General features: G+C 42.0%; 1 protein-coding gene across 1 annotated transcript; it reads left to right on the top strand.

Annotated features, from left to right (window-relative positions):
- Positions 1–413: 413 nt before the first annotated feature.
- On the top strand, positions 414–11,974 carry LOC311229416 (guanine nucleotide-binding protein G(o) subunit alpha-like; the record flags this gene model as incomplete). Its single annotated transcript, XM_084315500.1, has 2 exons — positions 414–562; positions 11,772–11,974. Exons 1-2 carry the CDS (start codon positions 415–417, stop codon positions 11,972–11,974), a joined length of 351 nt encoding a protein of 116 aa, XP_084171626.1. The 5' UTR covers position 414.
- Between the last annotated feature and the right edge of the window lie 3,403 nt (positions 11,975–15,377).

The following is a 15,377-nucleotide window of genomic DNA, read 5'->3' on the forward strand; positions in this document are numbered from 1 at the left end:
CTCCCTCTCCTCTCTCCCTCTCCTCTCTCCTTCTCCTCTCTTCCCCTCCTCTCTCCTCTCTCCTCCTCTCTCCTCTCTCCCTCTCCTCTCTTCCCCTCCTCTCTCCTCTCCTCTCTTCCTCTCCTCTCTCCTCCTCTCTCCTCCATTCCTCTCCTCTCACCTCCTCTCTTCCTCTCCTCTCTCCTCTCTTCCCCTCCTCTCTCCTCTTTCCTCTCTCCTCTCTCCTCTCTCCTCTCCTCTCTTCCCCTCCTCTCTCATCTCTCCTCTCCTCTCTCCCTCTCCTCTCCTCTCTCCTTCTCCTCTCTCCTCTCTCCTCTCCTCTCCCCCCCCCCCTCTCCTCTCTCCTCCTCTCTCCTCTCTTCCTCTCCTCTCTTCCCCTCCTCTCTCCTCTCTCCTTCTCCTCTGCAGAATCGTATGCATGAGTCCCTGATGTTGTTTGATTCTATCTGCAACAACAAGTTCTTCATCGACACGTCCATCATCCTCTTCCTCAACAAGAAGGACCTGTTCGATCAGAAGATCAAGAAGTCAGCGCTCAGTATCTGCTTCCCAGAATACACAGGTTAGATACCCTGAACCTACACCTGACCATAACCATAACCATAACATAACCATAAACCTAACCATAACCATAACCATAACTATAACCCTACACCTAACCATAACCTATAAACCTAACACGCGATGATGTCGGGGAGGTTGCGACCCTCTCTGCGCCGCCCCCTATCTCCCTATCTCCCTGTCTCGGAGCGATGACCGGAGTGTTGAACGTCCCCGTGATTAAGACGGGGAGGACGAGACCCTCTTTGCGCCGCCCCTGTGCCTCAAATAGATTCGCTATCAGCTCTATCTTCAATCTTTCAAAATGTTCAGTTGCTATCGCTATCAGCTCTATCTTTAATTTTTCTAAATGTTCAGTTGCTATTGCATGCACTCATCTGTGTTTCACTACACACATGAGTGAGTGCATGCTTACCAACTGTCCGTCTGCAACACTACTATCACCGACATCTAAGAAGGGAGATCCCCCCTTGAATGGCCCTCCTAAGGTTTCTCTCCTCCACACTGCCTGTGGTGCATTCTTCCCTATTGTTAGGGGCCATATTGTTAGGTTTTAGTGAGTTTTTACTTACCTTTCGCGTGGGGTATGTCTGGGAGTGTTCGCATTGCATTCATTTATTTTGCATTTATTTTAAATGTGTTGGACCTTATGGTGTTCTTATTTTGTTCTTGACTTATTGTTATGTTTCTTCTTGACTTGTTTAAAGAAGACTTGTCCGGCCCATGGGGACATTAACGTGTGTTGTCGGGCCTTACAAATAAATTTGATTTGATTTGATTTAACCCTAAACCTACCATAACCATAAACCTATGCATAAACCTAACATAACCATAAACCTAACATAACAATAAACCTAACATAATCATACACCTAAACATAAACCTAACATAACCATAAACCTAACATAACCATAAACCTAACATAACAATAAACCTAACATAATCATACACCTAAACATAAACCTAACATAACCATAAACCTAACATAACCATAAACCTAACATAACAATAAACCTAACATAACCATAAACCTAACCATAACCATAAACCTACCATAACCCTAACCATAAATATAATCATAAACCTAAGACAGACTGTGCACCCACTGCACACAAGAAGAGGTGGAAACCGAGCTCCACTTCTTAACAACCTGCCCACTATACCAAGACATCAGAGACTTATACTTCAACCTGCCCACTATACCAAGACACAAGGTCGCTTTCACATATAGTTTTGGTGGACTCTGTGCGGTTCTGGTGGTGACGTTGCAACATTGTTGCATTCTTCATTTGGTTCGCCTGCGTTCACATAGAGAAATCTGTCAGCGGACCGAGACCTTCTGAACAATGTCACGCGGTCGAAAAGGGCGCTTGTCTATTGGACAGTGGAAATGTGTGTGTGGCTGCGAGCCCGTGTGTGCGCGCGCGCGCGTGTGTCTGTGTGTGGACTGCGAGCCCTCCAGATCAGCGGAGGCGAGTTTTGACGTGGCATTGATCCAATGCCGTGCGCCTCGGTAATAATATAATAAGCCGAATTTTTTCTTCCTTCTTCCCAAGATGCACAGTTAGATATATAGATATATAGATAGATATATAGAGAGATAGATGCAGTGTGCTTGTATTGCAGTGAATGCTGCGAGCAGTGGTAATAATAAGCACTTCCTATATTTGGTTCGCGTTTGGTCCGATGAAGCGAACCGAGACCTATGTTTTTGGTCGGACCAGAGTTTGTGTGTTTGGTCCGTGGACCGAGTTCGACGCGCATTCACACAAACCCGAAAAACCGGACTATCAAATTCTGGTCCGGACCAAACAGCCCCTGTGTGAAAGCGACCTAAGATACTTCAACCTGCCCACTATACCAAGACATCAGAGACATATACTTCAACCTGCCCACTATACCAAGACACAAGAGACTAAGATACTTCAACCTGCCCACTATACCAAGACATCAGAGACATATACTTCAACCTGCCCACTATACCAAGACACAAGAGACTAAGATACTTCAACCTGCCCACTATACCAAGACATCAGAGACATATACTTCAACCTGCCCACTATACCAAGACATCAGAGACTTATACTTCAACCTGCCCACTATACCAAGACATCAGAGACATATACTTCAACCTGCCCACTATACCAAGACATCAGAGACTTATACTTCAACCTGCCCACTATACCAAGACATCAGAGACATATACTTCAACCTGCCCACTATACCAAGACATCAGAGACATATACTTCAACCTGCCCACTATACCAAGACATCAGAGACATATACTTCAACCTGCCCACTATACCAAGACATCAGAGACTTATACTTCAACCTGCCCACTATACCAAGACATCAGAGACATATACATCAACCTGCCCACTATACCAAGACATCAGAGACATATACTTCAACCTGCCCACTATACCAAGACATCAGAGACATATACTTCAACCTGCCCACTATACCAAGACATCAGAGACATATACTTCAACCTGCCCACTATACCAAGACATCAGAGACATATACTTCAACCTGCCCACTATACCAAGACATCAGAGACATATACTTCAACCTGCCCACTATACCAAGACATTAGAGACATATACTTCAACCTGCCCACTATACCAAGACATCAGAGACATATACTTCAACCTGCCCACTATACCAAGACATCAGAGACTTATACTTCAACCTGCCCACTATACCAAGACATCAGAGACATATACTTCAACCCAGTGGAGGCTGCTGACCAAATTTTTAGGTGAAGCACAAATTATTATATTATATTATATATTAAATTATATTTTTAAAACATCCCCCACTGTGTGTCAGTGGTCAGTGGACACAGATGAAAACATATTAACATTAGGTGACAGCGCACCTGACCAGATGAAATCATATTAGGTGACAGCGCACCTGACCAGATGAAATCATATTAGGTGACAGCCCACCTGACCAGATCAAAACATATTAGGTGACAGCGCATCTGATCAGATCAAAACATTTTAGGTGACAGCGCACCTGATCAGATCAAAACATTTTAGGTGACGGCGCACCTGACCAGATCAAAACATATTAGGTGAAGGTGACAAGGAAGCCACAGACTCATACCCCCCCGACACTCAACTAACCGCCTCGGACAGTCCTTCATACCAGTGGCCATCAGGCTCCACAACAGTGGGCAGCAACTGCTGCCAGACATCGACCTGGGACTTATAGGAACCCAAGGAGGACAACTTACACTACCTTAGGCATACTGCACCTTATGTGGATACTGTGATACTGTGAATAATGAATAATGTATATTTCAGTTAGTTAGATAGTAAATTATAACACTACCTTATGCATACTGCACCTTATGTGACACTGTGAAAATATATTTCAGTTAGTTAGATAGTAAATTATATTGACCTATTTGTTTACACTGCTTGTGTTGTTTTCACTACCTGTACCCCCCCCCCCCCTTCCCCCATGCTGCTATGATGCCTGAATTTCCCCAAGGGGATCAATAAAGGAATATCTTATCTTATCTTAAAAGGAAAGATGAAATTCCCTACCTGGGTTCCATCCTATAGAGGCAAATCATTCCTGTGACAAAATGGGATCCAATGTAATAAAACTAAGTCAACCAACAAACTAGATTCTTGTACCGGATCTCCTCTCTGGTAAACAAGAATACCTTGAAGACTCTAACAGGAGCACTCATTCAAGGGTACTACGACTATGCTTGCACCTCATGGTACCAAAGCACCTCAAAGGCACTAAAAACAAGATTACAAACATCACAAAACAAACTGGTCAGACTACTGCTTGACCTTACTCCTAAAACCCACCTCACCCCTGCCCACTTTGACAACCTAGGATGGCTTAGAGTAGACGACAGAGTACAGCAACTTGCCTGGTCTACAAGATACACTACACCACTAAGATACCCATGTGCATGTCGAAATACTTCCCAAAGGTCAGTGAATACCACGACCACAACACCAGAGGGAGTTCCACAAATCATGTTCAACCCAGATAAAATAATTTAAAAAGTAAAAAAAAAAAAAAAAAAAAATAATAAAAAAAAATAGTCATAACTTAGAAATGAGATTGCATAGGTCTATGAATCGATATCGCGATTCTGTTTTGATTAATTGCCCAGCCCTACAGTGTGTACAGTAAGTTAGCTTGGTGATTATCATTGTGATGTAGGCTAAGCTGGCTAGCTACTGTTAGCATACAAGCTTTTACAAACACTACTAGTACGGACTACAGCCCCCTCAGCATCGACGGGGCACCGGTTGAGAGAGTCAACAGCTTCAAGTACCTCGGAGCCCACATATCCGAGGACTTGACATGGACCATACACATTAACAGTGTGGTGAAGAAGGCACGACAACGCCTCTACTTCCTCAGGCGCCTAAGGAAGTTCCAAGTCAGCCAGAAGATCCTTAAGAACTTCTACTCATGTACAATAGAGAGCATCTTGACCGGCAACATCACCTCCTGGTTTGGGAATAGCACTGCAAAAGACCAAAGCAGACTACAAAGAGTGACACGTTCAGCCGAACGCACAATTGGAGGGGGGCTCCCCACCCTCCAGAACATTTACTACAAGCGTTGCAAGGGGAAGGCTAAGAGAATTATTAAGGACTCGAGCCACCCGAACAACTGCCTCTTTGAACTGCTGCCGTCAGGCAAGCGATACAGGAGTCTCAAGGCGAGCACAGAAAGACTCAGAAGTAGCTTCTATCCCCAGGCCATCAGGCTGCTAAACGAACAATGAATGAACACTACACAACAACAACCACCAAACACACATAGCACACACATCCACACGCACACACTCACTTTAAACAAACACACTGTAGCACCCACTACACACACTTTATAGCACACACCCACTTTAAACAAACACACTGTAGCACCCACTCCCCACACTTTATATTTATGGATGAAGGATTGCACTACAACTCGTACACCTTACTGTAAATTGTACCTAAAATTGTACCTCATCCCATTTCTGCTTTGCACTAGATAGTACTGTACATTAGTACACTGCATAGTATTGTGTATTGTATATTATATGGTAACTCAGAACATTGTACATATGTCTATACCGAACAACTGTGACCTCATTTTCTTCTAAATTCATGCTATATTATGTTATTATGTTATTTGATACTATCTTGTCTAGCACAGTCTCTGGAGCGTAACAGTAAGAAGCATTTTGTATGAAAGTATTCTGTACTTCTGTATGACAACTATTAAAGAACTTGAACTTGAACTTGAACTAGCCTACTTACTTTTTCATCCACAACGTTTTTTCTGATCCAGATGCATAAGTCCACTTCTTCATGTTGCTCAGTTGCTGGTTTATACTTCGGTCCTAATGTTGGCGCAAAGTTTAATTTAGCCTGACTTTACTTGTTATAGCTGTACAGCTTACTTCTACTAAACAACAACTAAACTACTTCCTTGCTCTTTCAAACAGTCAAAATGGGTCCATCTGCAGGGTCGGAGGTTAGGTTTAGCTCTGGCCAATCTCAAGTTTCTCAAGTTTCTTTATTAGTTGTCATACAGAAGTACAGAATACTTTTATACAAAATGCTTATTTCTGTTACATTTTGTATAAAAGTATTCTGTACTTCTGTATGACAACTAATAAAGAAACTTGAGAAACTTGAGATTGGCCAGAGCTAAACCTAACCTGCAGATGGACCCGTTTTGACTTTGCAATGCAGCAATCTCTGATTGGATTTGCAAGGCTGCCAATCATATTCAACCTCCATGTATTGGATGGCAAGGGCTGTCAATCATTCAATCCTCCATTCAATGGCAAGAGTTTAACTGCACAGACCGTGCTTAGACGAAGTTAATAGCCTATTTCGATTGGCTGTTATTTATTATTTATATAACATTGGGTCACACCTGTGAAGTTTTCTTCACGAATAATTACTGCAGTCATTACTGCAGTGCAGGCCTGCTCAGAGCTGTCAATTTTGGCAATTTTTTTAAAAGAAAAAATTCACTGGCATTTTTTTTACAGAGGAAAACTTTTCTAATAAAAAAATATAAAATAATAATAATTTAAAAAATAAATGTTTTATATATAAATAAAATAAATGTATATATATATGTAAATGAATAATAATTATGAATTATGAGTGAATTTGTGTTTCACGTGTTGTCATAGAGAAACCTCCACTGCTTCAACCTGCCCACTATACAAAGACATCAGAGACATATACTTCAACCTGCCCACTATACGAAGACATCAGAGACATACACTTCAACCTGCCCACTATACCAAGACATCAGAGACATATACTTCAACCTGCCCACTATACCAAGACATCAGAGACATATACTTCAACCTGCCCACTATACCAAGACATCAGAGACATATACTTCAACTTGCCCACTATACCAAGACATCAGAGACATATACTTCAACCTGCCCACTATACCAAGACATCAGAGACATATACTTCAACCTGCCCACTATACCAAGACATCAGAGACATATACTTCAACCTGCCCACTATACCAAGACATCAGAGACATATACTTCAACCTGCCCACTATACCAAGACATCAGAGACATATACTTCAACCTGCCCACTATACCAAGACATCAGAGACATATACTTCAACCTGCCCACTATACCAAGACATCAGAGACATATACTTCAACCTGCCCACTATACCATGACATCAGAGACTTATACTTCAACCTGCCCACTATACCAAGACATCAGAGACGTATACTTCAACCTGCCCACTATACCAAGACATCAGAGACATATACTTCAACCTGCCCACTATACCAAGACATCAGAGACATATACTTCAACCTGAATGAATGAATGAATGAATGAAAACTTTATTAACAGATTGCAGAATGGGTACAGTGCAGTACAGCTCAATACATACAATTGTTAAGGGGATGCAGACCAGAGAAAGACTTTCGTCTTGTTTACACCAGGGTCCCCCATTTCCAATTCATCGTAACATATATGACATACATGACATACAGATAGACAGTACTGCTACATCTATACATTTATGACATACCAGATTTGCAATTACAGTACTGTATTTGTGATACAAAAAGAGTCCAGAAAGAAAAGAGTATATACATTAGGCGTAGAAACTGTACATTGGATTGGGTAGGTGGGGGTGGGACTGTACATTGGAGGTGGTTGGGGGGGGGGGGGGGGGTGGGTAGGAGTGGGGGGGGGGGGGGTGGGTAGGAGTGGGGGGGGGGGGGTTGGGTAGGAGGGGTGGGTGGGGACTGTACATTGGAGGTGGTTGGGTGGGTGGGGGGGGGGGGGGGGGGGGTAGGAGGGGTGGGTGGGGGACACTGTACAACTGTACAAACAACACTGTACATTGGATTATTGACAAGACCATACTTGGTAATTTACTGTACATTGGCGGGGGTTGTGTTCGGACATTTACAGGGGCCAGTTTCGAGTTGCAGTCTCCCTTAGGTGTTTTTTGAGAGTGTTTTTGAAAGTGGGTAGTGATTCACATTCCTTTACAGCTTTGGGTAGGGCGTTCCACATTGATGTGGCATAATTGCGAAACGTGTTTAGTCCCTTGTTTGAGCCGAATCTGGGTTTAACATGATTTGTGGAGCTCCCTCTGGTGTTGTGATCGTGGTATTCACTGACCTTTGGGAAGTATTTAGTCATGTACATGGGTACCTTGGTCGTGTAGTGTATCTTGTAGACCAGGCCCATTGCAAGTTGCTGTACTCTGTCGTCTACTCTAAGCCATCCTAGGTTGTCAAACTATACCTATAACCTATAACTATACCAAACTATACCTGCCCACTATACCATGACATCAGAGACATATACTTCAACCTGCCCACTATACCAAGACATCAGAGACATATACTTCAACCTGCCCACTATACCAAGACATCAGAGACATATACTTCAACCTGCCCACTATACCAAGACATCAGAGACATATACTTCAACCTGCCCACTATACCAAGACATCAGAGACCCTTTGAATTGAATGAATTGAGAGGTAGAGAGAGAGCAAGAGAGAGAGAGGTAGAGAGATAGAGCGAGAGGTAGAGAGAGAGAGAGAGAGAGAGAGCGAGAGAGCGCAAGAGAGAGCGCAAGAGAGGTAGAGAGTGAGAGAGAGAGGTAGAGCGAGAGAGAGAGAGTGAGTGAGAGAGAGAGCGTGAGAGAGAGAGCATGAGACAGAGGTAGAGGGAGAGCGTGAGAGAGAGAGCGGCAGAGAGAGAGAGAGAGACACGCTTGGTCAGCCATGGAGAATGACAAGAGTGCTACACACACACCCCTCACAATCTGACAAGGCCTTTGCTATTTCTATCTCTCAATAACAATAATAATAATTAGAAGAAGAACATCATTATTATTATCAATGATAATAATACCATTAGTATGAATATGAATGACAATAATACCATTATTAACTCATTGACCACGGGAATTAGATGGAGCCCGTCATAGCACTGCCAAGATAGGAGTGCGTCACCTTGTTTGTAGAGCTATAACTATATTCTATATTATAGCTATGGATACAATACTATGGCCCATTTGACATCACCTATCTATCGTTCAATATGTGAAAACCAATACATTTTTTCATCCATACGTTCCCGTGTTATACCGTGGTGAATATAAGTATGGTTTTAGAGCCGTCTAGGGTAATTCCCGAAATGCTGAGTTATAGCCTCATACGTCAATTCCACTATAGACGTTGCCGTTTCTTGCCTGTGTCGTATCTGATAAAGATACTAGGTCCTCTGTACTTACGTTGGTATCAACCCAACTGTACCCTTCTTGGTAAAAATGGATGTCCAGACATGCGCTCCTGGTTTCTCTTGCAACTTTATTAACCAAAGCACACAATAACTGCTTCTTAATAACACTTGCTGTTGCTCAAAAACACTGGATGGTTACAATAACTCAAGGTTTGCACCGGATCTCCAAACTACTTTAACAAGAATGTTCATTGGTATGGTCAACACCGTTGTCCGTGATCTCGTTCTGTGTATAGCGGCGTAGATATGTAGTATTCGTATATGAGGCTTGTTCAATCTTCTTCGGCATTCTCAATCATCTCTGTCCTCACAGTCCTAGGGCTCCATATTTATAGCAGGCCAAATCCAGCCGATGACATCACAGGCTAGTGACATCATACCAGGTTTTCCTCCAATCCACAACAGTTTTGGTTTGACTTTGAAAAAGTAGGCGTGGCTTACCTAACTGCCAAGCTTTCAGACAGTAATTCTTTACAACTCATTTTAAGACTAAAACATTGTTACTATTACAGTTATAACACATAATTAGGGATGTCCGATATTATCGGCCTACCGATATTATCGGCCGATATCGGCATTAAAATGTGATATTATTTTAAGTCACTTCTTTAAAAATACTTTATTTAATCAGGTCCTCAAACCTATATGTTATTTTTGAATGTCACAAAACAGCCATACCATTTGTGCCTAAGAGCCACAGAATACATTAACTTCAAATCCTCATAGGAAGCTTCACATTTGACATGGTCAATGATTTCGTTTGTGTAGGTTTCTTTGAAGCTGTTTTCAACATAGTAGCTACTATAGTCACAAGACTGTCATCTCCTATCCTCTGTCTAGCGATCTCAGCTGTGACTTAGTACTGTATTCAAATGAACCATGTGCTTCCTGTTAGTTCCGCCACCTAAGAATTGTACCTTAACCTTATCTTAACTTCCAAAATGGAAGTTAACCCCAATTATTTAAGAACAGTATAATTTAACACAGGCAAATTATACTACACCTGTACAGGCTATTATTCCGAAATCAAATCTATATCATAGGTATTATGTTCCATCATGAATGCATGAAAGAGGGGGGGGGGGGGGTCGTTTCTGATTATTTGATCATCAGTAACGGCATTCGTATTGAACACTAAAAACGCTTATCGGTATAAGAGCATTGCAGGATCAAGCTAAAATTGATGTCAGATCGTCCTTACCTGTGATCGGGAGTATTCCAAAAATAATATTCCAATTGTTTGATCGCCATCTGGTACATCTAATGTCCATTTGGTCAACGGCATAACCCAACACAACATATGGATCGGGGATATTTGACGCGCTTCAATGGAACCGGGAGAACCGCTCGCCTCGCCCCACAAGGAAAAGTCAAACCGGAGACATTTGGCCATTACACAGGCCAAGATACAAGGTTACAAAGGGTGCTCGATACTGCCGTCTAGCTGGATGCGGCCAGTATTGCACTTTGGCGACCTCAGACTCATTCCCTATGGTAACACCAAGGTCCCTGGATGAATAATGAATACAAATATCGGAAAAAAAATCAAATAACGTATATATACGTGGTTGGCGTTCAACGGTTGTCGGCCAAACATGTATATAATCGTTGTTGGCAGGGATTGAGTTAATAATGTGAATAATAATAACAGCATGATTAATAATGATAATAATAACATTAGTATGAATATGAATGATAATAATAATACCATGATGAATAATGTGAATAATAATAACAACAGCATGATTAATAATAATAATAACATTAGTATGAATATGAATGATAATAATACCATTATGAATAATGTGAATAATAATAACAGCATGATTAATAATGATAATAATAACATTAGTATGAATATGAATGATAATAATAACAGCATTATGAATAATGTTAATAATAATAACAGCATGATGAATAATGTTAATAATAATAACAGCATGATGAATAATGTTAATAATAATAACAGCATGATGAATAATGTTAATAATAATAACAGCATGATGAATCATGTTAATAATAATAACAGCATGATAAATAATGATAATAACAACATTATGAATAATGTTAATAATAATAACAGCATGATGAATAATGTTAATAATAATAACAGCATGATGAATAATGTTAATAATAATAACAGCATGATGAATAATGATAATAATAACATTAGTATGAATATGAATGATAATAATAACAGCATTATGAATAATGTTAATAATAATAACAGCATGATGAATAATGTTAATAATAATAACAGCATGATGAATAATGTGAATAATAATAACAGCATGATGAATAATGTGAATAATAATAACAGCATGATGAATAATGTGAATAATAATAACAGCATGATGAATAATGATAATAACAACATTATGAATAATAATAATACCTCTCGGTTCCTCCCCAGGCCCGAACACCTATGACGACGCGGCCGCCTACATCCAGGCCCAGTTTGAGAGCAAGAACCGCTCCCCGAACAAGGAGATCTACTGCCACCTGACCTGCGCCACCGACACGGGCAACATCCAGGTGGTGTTTGACGCCGTCACCGACATCATCATCGCCAACAACCTGAGCGGCTGCGCAGACCAGGCTGCAGAAACAAATTAGTGGGGGGGCATAAAATGTTTTCGGGGGGCACAATGGTTTTTCAACACAGGTTCCCTTTTATACGTTTCAGCTGGGACAGCGGCGCTGTGGCTTGCTTGGCGCTGCCCACGGTGCTGAACTAAACAGCAGAGAGGCAATTGAAAAATCTAATTTCTCTCTATCTTAAGAACATTCACTTATACAAAAACAGACTGAACGGATATATATAACAGACCTGCTGGGGCAGCGGACTGAGAGCAGGGGACACAAACAGGCTGGATAAGATGGTCAGGAAGGCCAGTAGCGTGGTTGGGGTGGAGCTGGACTCTAGCGAGGGTGGCGGAGAGGAGGAGCCTTGCTAAGCTCCAGGCCATCAGGGAAAACCCCTCCCACCCACTATACACAGACTTGGCTGACAGGAGGAGCATGTTCAGTGCCAGGCTCACACTACCTAAATGCAGCACTGAACGGCACAGGAAGTCCTTCATTCCGACAGCCATCAGACTATACAATGCATCACTGTGCCTCACTGCATCACTGAGCACAGAGTGACAGTTACCATCTTCCTGGACTCTTACTTTACAGCACTGTGCAATATTACACCTACTGTAGACTTCAGTATATTTTTACTTCATTTATTTATTGTATCTTTTATTCTATTTGTATTCTATTTCATTTTATTCTATTCTTAGGCCATTTGTTTTGTTATTCTTATTTGTGACTTGTTCTGTCTAAATGTTTAATGTTGAGCGATTTGCAGTGTCAAATTTCCCTCAGGATAATACATTTCTATTCTATTCTATTCTATATCTTTGAAAAGTCTCCATTTATTCAACACTTCTGAATTCACTGAAAACTGAACTGAACTGACAAAAATAAGGTGCATAAAAAAGCAAACAAAATTCCTCCACAGGCTACTCACCATCATTAGTAGAGCGGCAAGCGGCGTTTGGGGACAGAGTGAAATCTTCTTAAAACACTGTCGCTCCACTCATTCCTGAACTTTTTTGTTAAGTCCTTCTCAAATGCCAACTGAATTAAATTGGCCTTGCATCGATGAAGCATACTAAGGCGATGTTCTGTAAAGACGTTCTTGAGCAGGGGTGGGCAATTATTTTTCCCGGGGGGCCGAATGAGCAACTGAAAATATGTTGGAGGGCCGGGCCAAAATTCCAAACTCAATTATGCATAATATACATTTTATTTCTATATAAAAAGCAGTAAATGGCATTGTTTTGACCCCTGGTAAGAGTGTATGTTATTATTTGGCAATTAAAAGGTGAGGTTAGCTTTCAAAAATATCATTTATTCAAATAGAATTTATTTCCAAAATGATAAACAAAATGTGAAACATTAATAACAAAGGGCATGTATGAAAAAGTGCTATACAAATAAAGTTATTATTTTGAGTTTCATATACTATTGAAACAAGGATTTTCTTAGCTTTCTAAAGACATCACATCATCTTATAGCCAAAATAAACAAGACATGTCACTGTACTGTGTAAAGAAAAGTGTCCCAGTAGCCTTTTTTTTTTTACTTTACATGCCTATATTAAACATTTAATGTTTTCAGAACTGTGCAAAAAAAAGAAAAAAAAAAGATCAAGTGTCCCATTTCACTTGTTATATTTCCACATATTAGTGTTCTTCAGCTTTTTTTTTTTTTTTTTTCATTCAGTGTGATAAATCCAGTCTCTGTTGAGCTTTAACAAGTCCATCAAAGTCAGGTTGCATGTCTGAGGTGGAGATGCGAAGCACAGCTGCCAGATGTTCATCAGTGAGAGAGGATCTGTACCTGGACTTGGTAAACGTCATGACTGAGAATGTCTGTTCACATATAGGTGGATCCAAAGAGAACCAACATCTTCTGAGCATGTCTCCTCATGTTTGGAAAGTTCTCCTCCTTGAGAGCAGAGTAGAACTCTAGCAGTGATGCTGACTTAAAGTGCTCTTTCAGTAGTTAATCAGACTGCAGGTCAATGAGTTCAAGCTGAACATCAGTGGGTGCACTATCAACACTGCAGGGTAAAGGGAGAGGAAACCAGCTGCATTTCATCCTCAACCTTTTTGAAATCTTGAAAACGCCTTGAAAATTCATCATGCAGTGCTCCCAACATGGATGAGTACTTGTGCCGGTGATCAGCTGATGGTTTGATTGTCCATGCTTTTCTCTCATGCAATCAGGCGGCAGGCAGGCTAGAAGTGGCAACACTGCACTTCCCCCATATACTACATTTCTTATTATTCATACCACGGTGGGCGGTGGCATTGCATTATCTCTTTACTTCATGCTTTATCACATTCTCATCCCACCGCCTCACTTGCAAGATGCGCGGCTCTCGTGAAACACGTCGCCAGATCACCCCTCCCCAGCCCCTCCCTGTCTGCTGCTAGTGCTAGGAAAATCACGCAGCATACTCTCTATCTCTCTCTGTCTCTCTCTCTCCGCCTCCCCCTCCCTCTCTCTCTCTCTCTCTCTCTCTCTCTCTCTCTCTCTCTCTCTCTCTCTCTCTCTCTCTCTCTCTCTCTCTCTCTCTCTCTCTCTCTCTCTCTCTCTCTCTCGCTCTCTCTCGCTCTCTCTCTCTCTCTCTCTCTCTCTCTCTCTCTCTCTCTCGCTCTCTCTCTCTCTCTTGCTCTCTCTCTTGCTCTCTCAACACAGCGTGTTAATTTCGGCATGCCCCACGCAGCTGTTGGTCTGGAGCGCATATTGTGTTATTAAAGGGACACTATGTAGTTTTGGTGACATCTATTGGTGAAACTGAATGTACCATAGACTTGTATTAACCCCAAAAATCGGGCTTGCGCGCTGTGCACGCTCGCATTGCATTTAATAATTGATGCCCTTTTCTCCTTTTGGGCACCTGCCTTTATTTTTATTTTTTTTATTGGTCTTTTTCCCCCTCCATTTTCCTCCGATTTTCTCCCATCCCAATGTTAGTCGTATGCCAATTCCCAGTCCCTTCCTGGTCGCTGCGCACTTACCCCCCACAGTCAGATCATCTGGGAGAGTGGAGGCTACCACGTGCTTCCTCCGACACACGTCCAGCCAATCACCGCTTCTTTTCACCTGGCAGCGCGGATTCTCATTGAGAGGGCGTAGCGTGTGGGAGGACCACACTATCCCCCTCACGTCCAATCCGCGCTTAGCAGGCGCCCCGACCGAACTGTAGGAGTCGCTGTTTACAACGACCCGGACCCACCCCGCCAGCTTCTCCCACCCTCTGATACAGCCAATTGTATCAGTGCAGACGGCCAGCCAAGCTGGTGACAACCCCGGAGCTGTGAGCTGGATTCGAACAGGCAAATCCAGCTCAGCTCCGGGGCTGGTGACGAACGCAATCTCCGCTCGGCCACCTAACCGCCACGGGCACCTGCCTTTCTAAAGTCCTGTGCACGTCCCTGATTTCATGAGCAAAAATGCC

Source organism: Notolepis coatsorum (assembly GCF_963971535.1).
Source record: "Notolepis coatsorum genome assembly, chromosome: 6".
NCBI classification, from domain to species: Eukaryota; Metazoa; Chordata; class Actinopteri; order Aulopiformes; family Paralepididae; genus Notolepis; species Notolepis coatsorum.